The sequence below is a fragment of the Nerophis lumbriciformis genome, linkage group LG11 (genome assembly GCF_033978685.3).
Source record: "Nerophis lumbriciformis linkage group LG11, RoL_Nlum_v2.1, whole genome shotgun sequence".
Classification (NCBI taxonomy): Eukaryota; Metazoa; Chordata; class Actinopteri; order Syngnathiformes; family Syngnathidae; genus Nerophis; species Nerophis lumbriciformis.
The window spans coordinates 2,874,792-2,894,897 of NC_084558.2; the positions used below are offsets into that span (position 1 = coordinate 2,874,792).

Sequence of the window (20,106 nt, forward strand, 5' to 3'; positions counted from 1 at the left end):
GGGTTGCGCCGGTGGTGCTTGGAGGTTCCAGGCACTGTGGGGAGTGTCCGGGCCCGGGTCCTCCTCCGTCTCATCAGGGCCGTACAAGGTACTGGCCCTGTGCGTTGCACCACGGGTTTCCTCAGGCAGCCTATCTTGATCTTATGTGTCTTCAGGGTTTTTCGCAGCGTTATATGGGTGCTCCCTTGCGGGAGCTGCAGCTTGGGATGCTACATCTCCCTGCTCCGGTTGCCGTTTTTCCGGGCTGTCAATACAGTCTGCAAGGGATACAGTCCGTAAGCACACATGATTGTGCGTGCTGCTGCTCCACTAATAGTACTAACCTTTAACACTTCATTTTACTCATTTTCATTCATTACTAGTTTCTATGTAACTGTTTTTATATTGTTTTACTTTCTTTTTTTATTCAAGAAAATGTTTTTAATTTATTAATCTTATTTTATTTTATTAATATTTTTTTTAAAGTACCTTATCTTCACTATACCTGTTTGTCCAAATTAGGCATAATAATGTGTTAATTCCACGACTGTATATATCGGTTGATATCGGTATCGGTAATTAAAGAGTTGGACAATATCGGAATATCGGGTATCGGCAAAAAGTCGTTATCGGACTTACCTAGTTTAAATGTAACTTAGATTTTGGGTTTGAGTCACTAGAGAAAAAGCGCTATATAAATATAATTCACTTCACTTCACTATAGCATTTGCTACACACTGAGTGCCGTATGCATCTCAAGGATTTTCACACTAGCTTATGGGCCTTTGCATTGAATCAATGTCTGTACTTTTTTCCAACTCCAAATCTGATAAAACATATATTAAAATGTGTATTGGCCCATTTCGGGAAACTGCAAGGTCCATGAATTGATTAACGTGGAGTTGAAAAACTTATTGGGGTGTTACCATTTAGTGGTCAATTGTACGGAATATGTACTGTACTGTGCAATCTACTAATAAAAGTCTCAATCAATCAATCAATCAAGTAAGTCCCTATGGAGAATACAATGTATCCAAAAAGTATTCACAGCACTTCACTTTTTCCACATTTTGTTGTGTTACAGCCTTATTCCAAAATGGAATAAACACTTTTTGTCCTCAAAATTCTACACACAATACACGTTTTTTAAGAATTCTTTACAAATGAAAAACTAAGAAATCTCATGCACATACTGCAAGTATTCACACGGTACAGAGGTTAGTGCATGTGCCTCACAATACGAAGGTCTTGGGTTCGATCCCTCAGGCTCATGGTCTTTCTGTGTGGAGTTTTCATGTTCTCCCCGTGACTGCGTGGGCTTCCTCCCACTTCCAAAAACATGCACTTTGGGATAGGTTGATTGGCAACACTATATTGGTCCTAAAGTGTGAATGTTGTCAATCTGTGTAGGCCCTGCCATGAGGTGGTGACTTGTCCAGGGTGTACCCTGCCTACCACCCCAATGCATCTGAGATAGGCTCCAGCGACCCCAAAAAGGGACAATCGGTAGAAAATGGAAGGATGGAAAAGTATTCACAGCCTTTGCCTCGAAGCCTAAACGCATCCTGTTTCAACTGATCATCCTTGAGATGTTTCTACAGCTTAACTGGATTCACCTGTGGTAAATTCAGTTGGTAGGACATGATTTGGAAAGGCACACACCTGTCTACATATAAGGTCCCACACTTGACATGGCAGAGCATAAACCATGAATGAAGTCGAATGAACTGTCTGTAGACCTGGGCAAGGGTATAGAAAAATATCTGCCACCTTTTAAAAAAAATTACATTTGAATATTATTATTATGGGCTATTGTGTGTAGAATTTTGAGGACAAAAAAATAATTCATCCCCTTTTTGGAATAAGACTACCACAACAAATTGTTGAAAAAGTGGAGCACTGTGAAATCGGGGTGAGTTTTTTTGGCATATGAATTGGCAAATACATCAAATATTGCTCTGTGGCACCTGAATGATACGCAATACTTGACCATGTTACTTGTGGAATATTGGAAGCATTTCTACATGTTTTTATTGTGTTAGGGTAACATAATTGAGTGAGCGAAAACGCAGAGACACAACTAAAGTGTGAATTGCGATTATTTTAAAAGAAAATACTGTAAACAAGAAATAATAAAACACAAACTCTTCTGAGGGATTTACATGGTTATATTTCATGAAAAATGTTAGAAAGTGGCAACAGCAGTGACGTGCTGTCAGGGGGGGGAAGTATGGAAGTAGAATTGTCTCACATCAACTTATATATATATATCAATATGATATTAATACATATGCATATATTAATAAATATACAAATAAATAATTTGTATAAATAAACGCGTATTTGTAAATATATTTTTGAGATTTTAAAATATATACAAATAACATTTATAAATATAAACATGTGACATACAAATAAATCAATAATGTGTATAAATAAACGTGTATTTGTAAATATATTTTTGAGATTTGAATATAAATATGCTATTATGTATTTGCATATATGGATCGCTTTTTTGCTTTTGTGTCGATGAGACATTCCTCCCACAAATAAATGTGACCTACACACTCCCCTGAACAACCAGCAGAGGGCACTGCAGCCAGAGCGGTCTGGGTCACAGAGCATTATATGCATTATATGCGTTATATGCAAAATGCCTGGAGTTCTCTGCACAAAAACAATTCACGTCTTTACAGAGAGAACGCACAACGGGCCTGAGCTTGCTAACATTAGTGTTGTATTAGCTAATGCTAATGTATCTGAAAGACCGTGCTAGCTATTTATTTTATTTTATCAATGCCGTTTAATGACCTTGTCCCGATGTAGATACTGATCTCTTATCAGTGCAATGTGTGTCAAATCATCATCATATATCAATCATCATATGACCCTCCCTAGTGTGCCTCTGATTGGCTCGCCAGTGTCTGACCATGTCTATGACCGAGACCGCTCTGGCTGCAGTGCCCTCTGCTGGTTGTTCAGGGGAGTGTGTATTTAATAAAAACTGTATTAAATACTTTTTGGACCCATTTATCATATCATAATATCATTATGATAACGTTTTTATGAAAGCGGATAACTCCCTTCATTTTCCCGTTACTCTAATGTGCAACCTAAATCAACAATGATTAGAGCTGCACATATGAATTGAAGTTAAAAAAAAAAGAAGAAAAAATTCCAAAAGTATCTATGCCTCACCTGGTGTTTAGTTCACCGCACGTCACTGGGCAACAGGGACCAACTGCTTATTTTCCAGTGTGCAAGGTGCAGTGGTTTAAATTAATCGTTTTTATTTTTTTTATTAATCTTTATTAGATTTGCAATCAGATCAATTTATAGGACATTTATTTGCTTTCCTTATAAAAAATCCCCATTTGGTGGCCCTAAGACATGAGGTAAATCATAATATTTAAATATAAATGGAGGTCAGTTAAAAAACAGCATTGTGATAAGTAGAGATGTCCGATAATATCGGACTGCCGATATTATCGGCCGATAAATGCTTTAAAATGTAATATCAGAAATTATCGGCATCGGTTTCAAAAAGTAAAATGTATGACTTTTTAAAACACTGCTGTACAAAGTGGTACACGGACGTAGGGAGAAGTACAGAGCGCCATCCATCCATCCATTTTCTACCGCTTATTCCCTTCGGGGTCGTGGGGAGCGCTGGAGCCTATCTCAGCTACAATCGGGCGGAAGGCGGGGTACACCCTGGACGCCACCTCATCACAGGGCCTACAGAGCGCCAATCAATCTTAAAGGCACTGCCTTTGTGTGCCGGCCCAATCACAGAATATCTACGGCTTTTCACACACACAAGTGAATGCCACGCATACTTGGTCAACAGCCATACAGGTCACACTGAGGATGGCCGTATAAACAACTTTAACACTGTTACAAATATGCGCCACACTGTGAACCCACACCAAACAAGAATGACAAACACATTTCGGGAGAACATCCGCACCGTAACACAACATAAACACAACAGAACAAATACTCAGAACCCCTTGCAGCACTAACTCTTCCGGGACGCTACAATATACACCCCCCACTTCAACCCCGCCCACCTCAACCTCCTCATGCTCTCTCAGGAAGAGCATGTCCCAAATTCCAAGCTGCTGTTTTGTATATTTGTATATTTGTGTACAATATACACCCCCCCCCCCCCCCACCTCAACCCCGCCCACCTGAACCTCTCCCTGAGAGAGCATGTCCCAAATTCCAAGCTGCTGTTTTGAGGCATGTTAAAAAAAATAATGCACTTTGTGACTTCAATAATAAATATGGCATTTTTTCCCATAACTTGAGTTGATTTATTTTGATAAACCTTGTTACATTGTTTAATGCATCACAACCAAATTAGACATAATAATGTGTTAATTCCACGACTGTATATATCGGTATCGGTTGATAACGGAATCGGTAATTAAGAGTTGGACAATATCGGAATATCAGATATTGGCAAAAAAGCCATTATCGGACATCTCGAGTATAAGGCAATGCTTTATTGCATTGCAATATTTCAAACAGACCGTTTTAAATTCCATATTCTCGAAAATGAGACCCTATACAAAACCCCAATAATAATTGATATATTAGTGTTTGTTAAATTTTTAAACTCAAAACTCCTTAAAAAGATCGATTTTGAATAGTGTACGTAATAAAGTGGCTGTTCTCATGTGTGCGTTGTCCGGTACTGGGTCACGTGACTATCAGGAAGTAAACTTCTACCAGGAACAAAACGAGTTGCCTCTTAAAAATAAAACAATCATGTTGCTTTTTAGCCAGTAAATACATGGCTATATAAATTGCAATTATTATTTCTACATGTGTGTAGGAATAAAAAGCTGAATTCAGGTTAATATATAACACGTTAGCAACAAAAAAGGGCGCTCTCATACAGAATACATTTAATTTGGAATTAATACCGGAAGTGAAGGTTGTGCGTGAATTTTGAGCACTTCCAAAAGAGTAGGGGGCGACTGTGGGTATCCAGTACTCGAACGGACTATTTACCCGTAGAAACCAGACCTCAAAGCCAAATGTCGGTTTGGTGATGTGGACCGTCGGTAGCAGACTTCCTCTATACCGTTGTCGCCTCGCCGTGCCTTCGTGAGTACTGACGGGCCGAGACCCGCCATGGCCTCGTCGTCACTCCGCTGCACATCTGTCAGACCCGCCGCTGTGACGCCGGTAGCGGTCGTCGTCGTGCTCCTGATGTCGGCAGCTACCGTTCAGTCTTCCCAGGGCGACAAAGAGCCGGTGTACCGGGACTGCGTGAAGCAGTGTGTCCAGACCAACTGCACCGGACCTCGGCTACGATGGTACCAGACCGTCCAACCGCAGTACATGGCGCTGACAGGTGGGCTGCCATTGTTATTGTTGTTAGCAGGTGTGTTTACTAGCTAAATTAGCATTAGCTAGACAAACAGTTCTCCTTGCTTTATTTATTTCCCTCACTGGAATTAAAGAAAGTTGTGAGGCTGTTGAGAGTCTTAAATGTAGAATGGAAAAACGAACATGAGCAGAAACTAGTTTTTGTTAACAGCTATCAGCTAATTATCACCCCCTTGTGTCAGTCGATCAGATGTAAACCGGTTTTTCTTGCCTATCCTAGTGTATAGTAGCCACTCTGGTTTCATCACCCACATAGTATTTTTAGGCATTTAAATCCAAATGATACTGAAGGTCAAGAACAAAAAGTGGGCCTTGGCTGAGTTATTATAGTTCATTATGTTGTGGTGTCAAAGGTCCGGCTCAGGGGCCGTTTGTTTGATTGATAGATTGAAACTTTTATTAGTAGATTGCACAGTACAGTACATATTCCGCACAATTGACCACTGAATGGTAACACCCCAATAAGTTTTTCAACTTGTTTAAGTCGGGGTCCACGTTAATCAATTCATGGTCCAAATATATACTATCAGCATAATACAGTCATCACACAAGTTAATCATCAGAGTATATACATTGAGTTATTTACATTATTTACAATCCGGGGGGTTTAGGTTTGGTTGATATCAGCACTTCAGTCATCAACAATTGCATCATCTGAGAAATGAACATTGAAACGGTGTAGGATATCAAATGTACAGTGAGCAGTGAACATAGTGAGCTCAGAAAGCATAAGAACAAGTATATACATTTGATTATTTACAATCCGGAGGGTGTTAGTCTAGGGTTGTAGTTGCCTGGAGTGGCCCGTAGCTCGTTTATTATGGGCCAGTGGCGTTACAAGGAAATGTTGTTGTTACACATATGTACACATAGGCGCCGACAATGCCGAACACCCACGTGGGATTGATGGCAACTTTCAATCTTTAAAATCATTTTTGAAAAATCAATCTTGTTGTAGTTAATTTTGTGGCGAGTTTGGTCTGTTTAATACAATAATAAAGCCACAAATCATATGGGGTATTAACTTAAATGGTAAATGGGTTATGCTCATACTTGCCAACCCTCCCGATATTCCCGGGAGACTCACGAATTTCAGTGCCCCACCTGGGGCAACCATTCTCCCGAATTTCTCCCGATTTCCACCCGGACAACAATATTGGGGGCGTGCCTTAAAAGCACTGCCTTTAGCGTCCTCTACAACCTGTCGTCATGTCCGCTTTCCCTCCATACAAACAGCGTGCCGGCCCAGTCAAATAATATATGCGGCTATTACACACACATAAGTGAATGCAAGCATACTTGATCAATAGCCATACAGGTCACACTGAGGGTGGCCGTATAAACAACTTTAACACTGTTACAAATATGCGCCACACTGTGAACCCACACCAAACAAGAATGACAGACACATTTCGGGAGAACATCCGCACCGTAACACAACATAAACACAAGAGAACAAATACCCAGAACCCCTTGCAGCACTAACTCTTCCGGGATGCTACAATATACACCCCCGCTACCACCAAAACCCCCAACCTCAACTCTGCCCCCCCGCCCCCCATCTCCCGAATTCGGAGGTCTCAAGGTTGGCAAGTATGGTTATGCTTGTATAGCGCTTTTCTACCTTCTAGGGCAGGGGTGCTCATTACGTCGATCGCGAGCTACCGGTCGATCTCGGAGGGTGTGTCAGTCGATCACCAGCCAGGCATTAAAAAAATAGTCCTAAAAATGAGCGATCATAAATCTTCACTATGACGTCACTTTCGTCACTTGATTGACATTCACGGCACCCGATGGTCTTCTGAGATGACGCTGGCTGCTGCCAGCTCATTAAAATTACCGACTGGAAGGCGAGAAACACTTTATTTCAACAGACTCTGGCGCCGTACCTGTCGTCAAAACTCCAAAGACCGACTGCACAGTTGTGCTAACAAAACGAGTCTCAGAAAGCTGGCGTGCACAAGCTAGCAAGCTACGGAGTTTGCCGACAATGTATTTCTTGTAAAGTGTATACAAAGGAGTACGGAAGTTGGACAAATTAAGATGCCAAAAACCAACCACTTTCATGTGGTATTGGACATAAAGGAGGACTTTTTACTCCTCCATTCGAAAATACGGACGTTTTTAGCACCACTGTCTGATTCCTATCAATGCAAGTCATCAGAATCAGGTAATACACCAACTTATATTCTTGTCTTCATGAAAGAAAGGAATCTATATGTGTTAAACATGCCTGTATTATCTTTAAACACCTTTAACTTGTTAACAATATTAACTATATGTGTTAAACATGCTTGTATTATCATTAAACACCTTTAACTTGTTAACAATATTAACTATATATGTTAAACATGCTTGTACTATCTTTAAACACCTTTAACTTATTAACAATATTAACTATATGTGTTAAACATGCTTGTATTATCATTAAACACCTTTAACTTGTTAACAATATTAACTATGTGTTAAACATGCTTGTATTATCTTTAAACACCTTTAACTTATTAATAATATTAACTATATGTATTAAACATGCTTGCATTATCTTTAAACACCTTTAATTTATCAACAATATTAACTATATGTATTAAACATACTTGTATTATCATTAAACACCTTTAATTTATTAATAATATTAACTATATGTATTAAACATTCTTGTATTATCATTAAACCCCTTTAATTTATTAACAATATTAACTATGTGTTAAACATGATTGCATTATCATTAAACACCTTTAATGTATTAACAATATTAACTATATGTGTTAAACATGCTTTCATTATCATTAAACACCTTTAACTTATTAACAAAAACATATATTTCATAAATAAGTAAATATAAATTATATACAGTATATGAATGAGGTAGATCCCCACGACTTGATCAATTGAAAAGTAGCTCGCCTGCAGAAAAAGTGTGAGCACCCCTGTTCTAGGGAATCAAAGCGCTTTGACACTATTTCCACATTCACCTATTTACACACACATTCACACACTGATGGCGGGAGATGCCATGTAAGGCCCTAACCACAACCCATCAGGAGCAAGGGTTTAGTGTCTTGCTCAAGGACACAACGGACGTGACTAGGTTGGTAGAAGCTGGGGATTGAACCAGGAACCCTCAGGTTGCTGGCACGGCCACTCTCCCAAGCACATCACGCCGTCCCCGTCTATTTTTTTTTTCTTAATACATACACACCGAGCACCCACTGGCAGAAATGTAGATCGGCGCCTATGTATGTACATCGCCACACATTTTAACACTACAAGAGAATATCAACAAAATAAAAGAGTATTGCTTTATTATAAGACGTGCATCAAAGCCATGTATATATATATTTTTTTCTTTTCAATCAATCAATCAAAGTTTATTTATATAGCCCTAAATCACAAGTGTCTCAAAGGGCTGCACAAGCCACAACGACATCCTCGGCTTAGATCCCACATCAGGGCAAGAAAAAACTCAACCCAATGGGATACAATGAGAAACCTTGGAGGGGACCGCAGATGTGGGGACTTTTCTTTATTGACAAAGCATAAGCATCCCTCGTGTGTTGTGTGCATGGACTGTAATTGCATCTGCTATATTTGTATGGTCTACTCCTGTTTAATGTAAATAATGCAACTGATTGTATTTGTATTGTCTTATTGCAACTTATACAAATATGAGTAAAATGCTGCACATTCACTAAATATAGTTTCACTTTTAAGCTATCTGTAGGAATACAGCAAATTTAGAGCTAAATAGAGAAATGTGGCCGCCATACATGTCAGGAAGTAACTGATAGTATTTTGCACTTTGACCCTGGATTCTAGAAGTGGGGGTGACTCCTGGGATAAAAGGACTTTATTATTCCTACTTCTACTACTGCTTTGTCATCCATGAAACAGTGAAAGGAAAAGGGGTGCCGCATAAATTACGGAATAATTTGACTTCCCATCGGATGCAATTTGAAAGTTAATTTGGTTGTTTTGTGCAGTTTTACTGTGTTTTTAAGTGATTAAGCAGAAATGATAGGAAATGTCAACATAACCATGGAAAACACTCAATTAATGTAAATACATTTTTAAAATCACAATAAACACTTAACAATAATCTATTTAAATTAAGGTTGAAAATTAGGGAATTTGTAAGAAATGCTTAATAAAGTGTAACACAATAAGTGCAAAGTGTGTAAATGTAAATAGGAAAACCTGTGAAGAACTGTTTTCTGCAGGTTTACTGAGAGGACGTTAACATACGTGTAACATCTGGTTGGTGGTCTGTTATTCTTCTGGAAATGAAAATATCTTATGCAGTAATTAGTATTTAATAAATATTAGTGTACCAAATTATTGTTTTAAAGTAGCACATTTGTTATATTATGTTATTTGTTTTAGTTTTACTGTACTTTAGTTCCTAGCTGTTGTTTCCGTTTGGAACGGACGTGAGTTAAAAACAAAAGATGAGCGTGGCGGAGGACTACAGTGCGTTTGGAAAAAAAACAAAAAACTGCCATACTGTCGAGGTAACTTTTCCTGTTTTTTACACAATTTATTCGCTCTCTGCAGCACTCATCTTTCATTTATCTTCTCACTTTGTGCATAAAAGCAACAACGGGACATCGAGATGACGCAACCCAACATAATATTTGATACTGTTACACAATTGGCTGTTTAGCATGTCCCTCCCATTGCTCACTGACCACTTCCTGTTTTGCAAGCTCAGCATGCTTCATTATTTCCGGTTTATTCCGACCAACAAAATGATGTATTTATTGAACGTTTTATCGAACGCGTTTTATATTGATATCGATAACACGTCTATCGCGATATATATTGACATCATTTTATTGGCCCAGCCTTACTGCAGCAACACCTTAGTAATGTCAAGTCCTATACGAAAAAAATGTGTAACTGCCAAAAAAGGAGAGGACTTAAAGGGGAGCCTTGAGGAACTCCTCAGTTATGTAAATGCTCTGTGTGGACAGATATCACTGTTAAGGCATCATTAAAGTATATTAGGGGATATTTGAAATGTTGGGTCTCCCCTAAATCGTTGCTTCCTTCCTTGTCTTGTAGGTTGGACTTGTCGTGACGACTGTCGCTATGAGTGCATGTGGGCCACAGTGGGTCTTTACCAGGCTGGGGGGTACAGAGTCCCGCAGTTCCATGGCAAGGTTCAAAATCTGTATTATTTTCAACATGAAGTCATATACTGTAGTTTTACGACAAATAGGGGCAAAGGGAGATAATGAACCGTGTTTCTCTTCCCAGTGGCCGTTTGCGCGCTTTCTCTGCTTCGAGGAGCCGGCGTCCGCCCTGGCCTCACTCCTCAACGGCCTGGCCTGCCTTCTCATGCTGCTGCGCTACAGGAGCACCGTGCCAAGACAAAGCCCCATGTTCCACACCATCAACGCCTTCTCTTTGGTATTTACGGCTAATCCCAAGTCCTCCGTAATGTCATTAAAAAAAATGAACACTGTTTATTTTGAAATGTATTTCTGCAGGTGTCTCTCAACGCCTGGTTCTGGTCCACAGTGTTCCACACACGGGACACCTTCCTCACTGAGGTAAAGTGTCACTCTTCCTGGTTTCCTTCCACGTCCGCGTGTTTAGAGAAGTGTTTTGCACTTTAATTCACTTAGGAGCTTAGCTAATGAGTAAGCATCGATCTAAAACTGGATCTGGCTTTGTGTTCTCTTGCAGAAAATGGACTATTTCTGTGCTACAGCAGTGATTCTCTACTCCATTTATTTATGCTGTGTCAGGTAATTATTTGAGTAAACTTAGCTTGTGTGTCCACAAACAAAATATTTTATTTTAGTTCATTTCATTTTATATACCATACCAACTTTATTTATAAAGCCCTTTTAAGACAAGCACAGTTGAAAAACAAAGGGCTGTACACCACAAAGAAACGGAGGTAAAGGACAGACTGAAAAATAACATTTAAAACAGAAATAAAAATACACATTTAAAAAGCAAATATAAATTACCCTAAGAACAGTTTTGTTAGATAAAAACAGTTTAAAAGTTAAAAACAGTTCAAAAAGTTAAAAGCTAAAAACAGTTTAAAGTCTCATGCTGGGTTAAAAGCCAGTGAATAAAAATGGGTTTTAAGAAGGGTCTTAAAAATAGCCAAAGAAGGGGCCTGTCTCACATGGAGAGGGAGATCGTTCCAGAGTTTGGGACCCGCAACAGAGAAAGCTCTGTCCCCTCTGAGCTTGCGCTTTGTTTTGGGTACCTCCAGGATCAGCTGATCAGCTGACCTGAGGGACCGGGTGGGGGCATAGAGGTGGAGCAGCTCAGAGAGGTACGGTGGGGCAAGACCACGTAAGGATTTAAAAAGGAGTAAGATCATTTTAAAATGGACTCTAAAAGACACAGGCAGCCAGTGGAGGGAGGCTAAAACAGGAGTAATGTGCTCTCTTTTTCTTGTGTTAGTTAAAAGTCGGGCAGCTGCATTTTGGACCAGCTGCAGACGTGAGAGGGAGGATTGATTTATTCCAAAATACAAAGAGTTACAGTAATCCAGCCGAGATGTGATAAAGGCATGGATTACTGTCTCGAACTGTTGCCTAGAAAGAAGGTTTTTAACCTTGGCCAGCTGACGTCAATAAAAAAAGCTGGCTTTCACCACTGTGCCAATCTGACGCTCCAATTTAAAATCAAAGTCAATACGAAAGCCCAGGTTGGTGACCATGGGCTTAACGTGCAAAGCCAAAGGGCCAAAGTCAACAGGGGGGAGCTCACAGGTACCACTAGGTCCAAACACTATTACTTCTGTCTTCTTGTCATTGAAATTGAAGAAGTTTAGGGCCATCCAGGCCTTGATATCCTCAAGACAGGCAAGTAATGGCTGTATTGAAGAGGCATGATTTCTCTTTAACGGAAAATACATTTGTGTGTCATCGGCATAACAATGAAAAGAAATATATGTTTATTTATATTTACATTTACCTGCATACACACCTACATACATAACTGCCAAACTACACACTAACTGTAATCTTTAATTTAGTTTTATTGTTTTATGCTTACCAACTAATCTTGTGTGTCCACATACATTATTAAATTTGAATGTATTTTAATGAAATACTATGTATTTTATTTCATTTGTTTTTAATTACCTGCGTAATAAGTACATATGTAACTGCTAAATTACATACTAACAGTAATCTATGTCCATATATGTAACTTGATTTTATTTAATTCAAATGTGATTATAAGGGATGTCCGATAATATTGGACTGCCGATATTATCGGCCGATAAATGCTTTAAAATGTAATATCGGAAATTATCAATATCGGTTTCCAAATTATCGGTATCGGTTTCAAAAATGAAAATGTATGACTGTGACGGACGCAGGGAGAAGTACAGAGCGCCAATAAACCTTAAAGGCACTTCCTTTGCGTGCCGGCCCAATCCCATAATATCTCCGGCTTTTCACACACACAAGTGAATGCAAGCATACTTGGTCAACAGCCATACAGGTCACACTGAGAGTGGCCGTATAAACAACTTTAACACTGTTACAAATATGTGCCACACTGTGAACCCACACCAAACAAGAATGACAAACACATTTCGGGAGAACATCCGCACCGTAACATAACATAAACACAACAGAACAAATACCCAGAACCCCTTGCAGCACTAACTCTTCCGGGACGCTACAATATACCCCCCATCCCCCAAGCTGCTGTTTTGAGGCATGTTAAAAAAAATAATGCATATTGTGACTTCAATAATAAATATGGCAGTGCCATGTTGGCACTTTTTTTCCATAACTCCAGTTGATTTATTTTAGAAAACCTTGTTACATTGTTTAATGCATCCAGCGGGGCACCACAACAAAATTAGGCACAATAATGTGTTAATTCCACGACTGTATATATCGGTATCGGTTGGTATCGGAATCGGTAATTAAGAGTTGGACAATATCGGAATATCGGATATCGACAAAAAAGCCATTATCGGACATCTTTAGTGAATATATATATTTATTTTTTTTAATTTTTGTAAGATTGTGATTATATTGTTTCACAATTTTTACCGGTAGTTCCATTTTATATGCCTTTTTTCATCTGCGTCTCTTTGCCAGAACGTTGGGTCTGAGGCACCCGGGGGTGTCCAGCATTGTGGGAGTGCTGCTCATCTTGGCCTTCACTTCCCACATCTCCTACTTGACGTTTGTCAGTTTCGACTACGGCTACAACATGGCCGCTAACGCCACCATCGGTATGACGAACGTGTTGAAAATGGCTAGTATGTGTAGAGAACTGCACGTCAACAAGAAGGTAATAGGCACTCTGTATTGTCTTCCATTGGAAGGCATGGTGAACCTCCTGTGGTGGCTGTGTTGGTGCTGGAGGAACAGGCGCACGCTGCCCTACTGGTGGAAGTGTGGCCTGGTGGTGCTGCTGCTCCACGGTCTGGCCCTGCTGGAGCTCCTCGACTTCCCCCCGCTGCTCTGGATCCTGGATGCGCACGCCATTTGGCACCTGAGCACCATCCCTGTGCACTTCCTTTTCTACAGGTACTCCCCTTTTTTTTTTTTTTTTTGACAGTTTCAAGTTTATTCACAATACCATATAACAAATACAATAGTAGTAAAATATCATCATTTAAAGATGTTGGTACGTGAAAGGGTCCCCCAAATAAGCTAGAAGAAGCTTTTGACAGGGGGTCCAGAGGATAGAATATACATGAAATGATGGAATGATGGAACATGGTAGCAAGTACAACAACAAAAAACAAAACAAAAAACAACGCTATATGATTAACACAAGATAATAGTACTAAAGCAAGCATACACATACATACATACATACATTCATTCAACCATGCAAATCCCAACAGTAGTCTACCCTACATGAGGCATTAAATATAGGTGGTTAATAGATAAGTTTTTAGTTTATTTTTCCTTCCTGCTTGCTTTCGTCTTTCAAAAACAATATTCTCAACTGTCCTCGTCCGCTCCCTCCAGTTTCCTGATCGACGACAGCCTCTACTTACTAAACACAGAGAAGCTGGGCGTCAAAGTGGAGTAGGAGGAGATTCACGAGCACCGTTGCACCTGTCCAAACATGGCCGCCGGACACCCCGACATAGAAGTAGCTCCGCTTCCCAGATGACCTGCATGACACCTTCCACTTCCATCAGGCAAAACTTGTGTTTACATTTTTTCTGGTTTTATTTTGCCTATTTATTTGTGTTGATTTGATCATGATTTACTGTACTTTACATTTGCCTTATCATTTATCATACGTGGATGAAAGCGTAAGAGAACTTTCAAGCTTTGAGAATGAACTCCCACTATTTCTTTTAACCTTGCACGGATGCTGCGTGCCAGTATGTGGCGACAAATTACCTCCAGCATGTGTCATGGTGCCAAAAGGGGTTCCCCTCAGTCCGACGGATGGTTCTAGAAAGAATGGAATAATTTTAGCTGACTGAGCTATTTCTCCCCCACCTTTTGTTTTGTGCCTCGGTTGCTGCTTTTTCTACATCCGAACTCTTGATTTTAATTGTATTTAATCACCTGCTCCCTTAATTATTATCATTTTATGTTTTTTGACTTGGGTGGGACGTGCGTGACGATCATTTTATTCACCGTGGATGCCTTTTAGTGTGAGAAAAACAGGGAAAGTGTTGAAAATGAAATTTAAATGAGTATTTAGATGATAGCTTGATGGTTTATTTTGTATGGATTGAGTTTCCATTGCTGCAGTATCATCCTCTATTTTGGCCTCATTTGCTGCTTGTAAATGAGCACATTCCCCTCAGAGCTGTTGTCATACCATGTATGTTTTTCACCCCTCTCTGAGCCCCCTGCTGTACTTTTCCATATGTGCACTTTAGGGATGCACGCGTCCATGGTTTTTTGTTTGGAATCCACGCTCATGCCTTTGTAGCTCTGTTTGACACTGAGGACAATGGCCACTACATCATGTTTTTTGCTGTTGTGGTGCACATTTAGATGGTTCCTAACCTTTCTGTGTGTAGACGTACACTCACGTGACAGTTTTGAGGTACACATGCATCAAGTGAGTGCAGTTGAATGCATCAGCCCTGCAGCTGAAATTAGTTTTTCAACACCTTGGAAATAATGTTACACTTTTTACCTTTTTAAGTCCTAAAACTGTTCTCATAAAAGTATTTTTAAACCATTTTCACCACATCAAGACTTTTCAACAATTTGAGATATTATGTAGGTTTAGTCATAAGACCCCTTATTTTTCTGAGTAATTTAGCTCGATAATTGATAACATTGCCTCAAACCCTTATTAAATTGTCATGAGGGGCATTTGTGTACCTAATATATTGGGAGTGTTTATGTATGGCTGGGAAAATGTAGCGTTGTCATATTGGGCGATGTGATTGCCATAAGAAATGATTATAATTATGGTAGGCGAAATGGGATAACATAAACAAATGGACGCATCTTTATAAAATTACTTCCATGTCTCATAAATAATTAAATTAATAAATACATCAAATCATATTTATATGATTAACAATTAAATGTATTTTTTATCTAATACATTAATAGCACATTTGTTGACACAGGTATGTATTAAATTCAAATTATAATTAATTGACACAAGTAATTTTTTACGTAGTGTATGGAAGTGAATTGTCTCACATCAACTTATATATATCAATATATTATTACATATACATATAATAATAATATACAAATACAAATGTGATATACAAATAAATCATATTTGAAAATATATACAAATAAAATTTATAAATATAAAAATGTGACATACAAATAAATCACGAATTTGTATAAATAAGTGTATTTGTAAATACATTTCTGAGATTTTAATAGAAAAATGCTTGATTTTGTATTTGTATTGAATTTGCATATGTGGATCACTTTTTTGCTTTTGTGTCGATGAGACATTCCTCCCATAAACCAGATGCACAAATAAATGTGACCTACACACTCCCCTGAACAACCAGTAGAGGGCACTGCAGTCAGAGCGGTCTGGCTCACAGAGCATTATATGCCATCCATCCATCCATTTCAACCGCTTATCCCTTTCGGGGTCGCGGGGGGTGCTGGAGCCTATCTCAGCTACAACCGGTCGGAAGGCGGGGTACACCCAGGACAAGTCGCAACCTCATCACAGGGCCAACACAGATAGACAACATTCACACACTACGGCCAATTTAGTGTTGCCAATGAACCAAAATCAAGCATATTTATATTAAAATCTCAAAAATATATTTACAAATACACGTTTATTTATACAAATTCTTGATTTATTTGTATGTCACATTTTTATATTTATAAATTATATTTGTATATATTTTCAGATCTCAAAAATATATGTGCAAATAAACGTTTATTTATACAAATTATTTATTCATTTGTATATCACATTTGTATTTGTATATTTATTAATACATTCATATGTATTAATATCATATTGAATATAAATATATATATAAGTTCATGTGAGACAATTCTACTTCCATAGTTGTGTCCCATGTGGCCCTCCACATATGTTCCTATCCACGCAGAAAATGCAGTTTTACAGCAAGAAACTATTTGGGTATACTTAAAATTCACAGGAAGTTCCTCTCATTTCCTTGCTGAATTTAATTTTTCATGCATATTCATTATCATTTCCCAGAAAATATATTGTATTGTTCTTTCCTTGTTCCTTTCTGTACAATCTGCAGTTTCCCCTGCATATCTACTGCCCTCTAGCTGCCACCCTGTGCACTACACCACTGCCAAGCAATGCCCCTTTGCTCTCATGTTATACAATATTTTAACAACCGGAAAGAATAAAACTATTCTTTATTGATAAAGCATAAGCATCCCTCGTGTGTTATGTGCATGGAATGTAATTGCATCTGCTGTATTTGTGTGGTCTACTCCTGTTTAATGTAAATTATGCATCTGGTTGTATTTCTATTGTCTTATTGCAACTTATAAAAATATGAGTGAAATGCTGCATATTCACTAAATATTGTTTTACTTTGAATCCATCTATAGGAATACAGCAATTTTAGAGCTAAATAGAGAAATGTGTCCACCATACATGTCATGAAGTAACTGATAGTATTTTGCACTTTGACCCTGGATTCTATGGTGGGGGTGACTCCTGGGATGAAATGACTTTATTCATCCTACTTCTACTACTGCTTTGTCATCCATGAAAAAGTGGAAGGAAAAGAGTCCAGCATAAGTTACGGAAACATTTCACTTCCCATCAGACGCAATTTTTAAGTTCATTTTGTTTTGTGCAGTTTTACTGTGTTTTTATGATGAAGTGATGTGATGATATTGGATCTGTTTATTTTCTCTTCCAAATGTGCTTAATATATTGTACACAGTGTCCAACTAGCAAGTGCACATGGTTAAAAACTACATCCAAAAAATATTTTTTTAAACATTTCTGATGCATCAGATGTCCTATTTTCAAGCAATTTCAAACTATCATTTTTGTGAGCATATTTAAAAGTACACAACAAATCCAAAATTGGTCTCAAGTTCATCAGGACACTTTATCAACTCAATTCCAGTAAAAAAAAGTTTATGTCACATCTAAAATATGGTGCTTCTTAGGTTTTGTTGATAACCTTAAATCACAGAGGGATAGCATCAAAATGTTTCCATACTAACACTACTGTAAACATTTGGGGTGCTCAAAAAATCCATTTCCATTCAAATCGCGATTTTATATATTCCAATCCTTAACCGATTCATCATTTTTGAGAAACGAAAAAAAAAAAGTTGTTCTTTCATTTGCCAATTTTTTTTAAGAATATTTTTTGGGCTTAAAACAATAAACAACTATGTTTTTATTATTATTCATACTGTGGCTTTTATTCATATTCGGCTTTCCTATTTACAATATTGTATAATAAGTATTGTATTTTATGTCTTCTCAAATGGTAGGTAAATAATTGATATCCTAAGTATTCTATAGTCAGGAATGGGTTGCAGTTACTTTATGTTTTTTATTTTTTTAAGACTGATTAACATTCTGTGAATTTTGTAAATAAAAAAAGTATACATATTTATTTTATTTATTTATTTAATTCTTTATTATTCTCAAATTTCTTATATATAATTATTTTTTAAAGACCGTTTTTAAAATGTACATCAGCAGCCAAGGAGATTTTGTAACCTGTTTTGGAAAGGTTTTATTAGAATTTACATACCAAACACAATGTTAAGAGAATTGTGTTGAATCGAGAATCGTTACTGAATTGAATCATCACACCAAAAATGTCAATCGAATCGAATCAAAAGGTGCCCAAAGATTCCCACCCATACTAAACATTGTGCAAGTAAATAGCAATCAGTATTTGCATCAAACCATGTATTAGAACCAACAATAGATCTTAGATTCTTGTGATTCGATTCAATTCTGGGGTGACGATTCGTTTCAGACACGATTCTTGTATTCTATTATATGGCGAATAAGTGCGGATATGGCTTAAAAACGGCTTTTTGAAAATGTATAAATTATAAAATGTCCAAAATCAATTTTTGAAAATGATGACTTGATTCAAAACCGTGTTAAGTTAGAATCACGATTCGGATGTGAATTTGGTTTTGTTTTGTTACCCCCATTTGTTTGCGGTCTCTCCGGTCTAAGACATGTACCAATGGTTCTTGCTTATAAATAATATCATTCCCTGATATTTAGCCTAGTTTAAGGCAGCTATAAATATAAAACTATATCAAATAGTTTGATTTGCAAGTAATTAATGACATTTAAGTGTGCATTCCTGTAATATTCAATTTATATATTATGTTTATTATCAAGTTCATTGTTTTTATTTTGCAATGTTTCTGCTGTTGCATCATGCTGTATACTTGTTTTAATTGTATTATTTGTATTTTAACAATGTGAAGCACTTTGTGAGCTCTCTCTGTGAGAAGTGCGATATACAAAACCCAAAACCAGTGAAGTTGGCACGTTGTGTAATTTGTAAATAAAAACAGAATACAATGATTTGCAAATCCTTTTCAACTTATATTCAATTGATTAAACTGCAAAGACAAGATATTTCATGTTCCAACTGAGAAACTTATTTTTTTTTTGCAAATAATCATTCATTTAAAATTTAATAGCAGCAACACATTGCAAAAAAGTTGGCACAGGGGAATTTTTACCACTGTGTTACATGGCCTTTCCTTTTAACAACACTCAGTAAACGTTTGGGAACTGAGGAGACCAATTTTTGAAGCTTTTCAGGTTGAATTATTTCCCATTCTTGCTTGATGTACAGCTTAAGTTGTTCAACAGTCCGGGGTCTATTTTGTCGTATTTTAGGCTTCATATTGCGCCACACATTTTCAATGGGAGACAGGTTTGGACTACAGGCAGGCCAGTCTAGTACCCGCACTCTTTTACTTCTTGCTGAAATAAGCAGGGGCGTCCATGATAACGTTGCTGGATGGCAACATATGTTGCTCCAAAACCTGTATGTACCTTTAAGCATTAATGGTGCCTTCACAGATGTATAAGTTATACATGTCTTGGGCACTCGTACACCCCCATACCATCACAGATGCTGGCTTTTGAACTTTGCGCCTATAACAGTCCGGATGGTTCTTTTTCTCTTTGTTCCGCAGGACACGACATCAACAGTTTCCAAAAACAATTTGAAATGTGGACTCGTCAGACCACAGAACACTTTTCCACTTTGCATCAGTCCATCTTAGATGAGCTCGGGCCCAGCGAAGACGGCGGCGT

At 38.0% G+C, this 20,106-nt stretch overlaps 1 protein-coding gene across 1 annotated transcript; it reads left to right on the top strand.

The window, feature by feature from the left end:
- The first annotated feature begins 4,918 nt into the window (after positions 1 to 4,918).
- pgap3 (post-GPI attachment to proteins phospholipase 3) lies at positions 4,919 to 19,147 on the top strand. Its single transcript, XM_061967822.1, has 8 exons — positions 4,919 to 5,347; positions 10,447 to 10,544; positions 10,642 to 10,794; positions 10,875 to 10,937; positions 11,074 to 11,135; positions 13,473 to 13,609; positions 13,703 to 13,907; positions 14,358 to 19,147. The coding sequence occupies exons 1-8, from the start codon at positions 5,125 to 5,127 to the stop codon at positions 14,419 to 14,421; spliced, it is 1,005 nt and encodes a 334-aa protein (XP_061823806.1). The 5' UTR covers positions 4,919 to 5,124; the 3' UTR covers positions 14,422 to 19,147.
- The last annotated feature ends 959 nt before the right edge of the window (positions 19,148 to 20,106 follow it).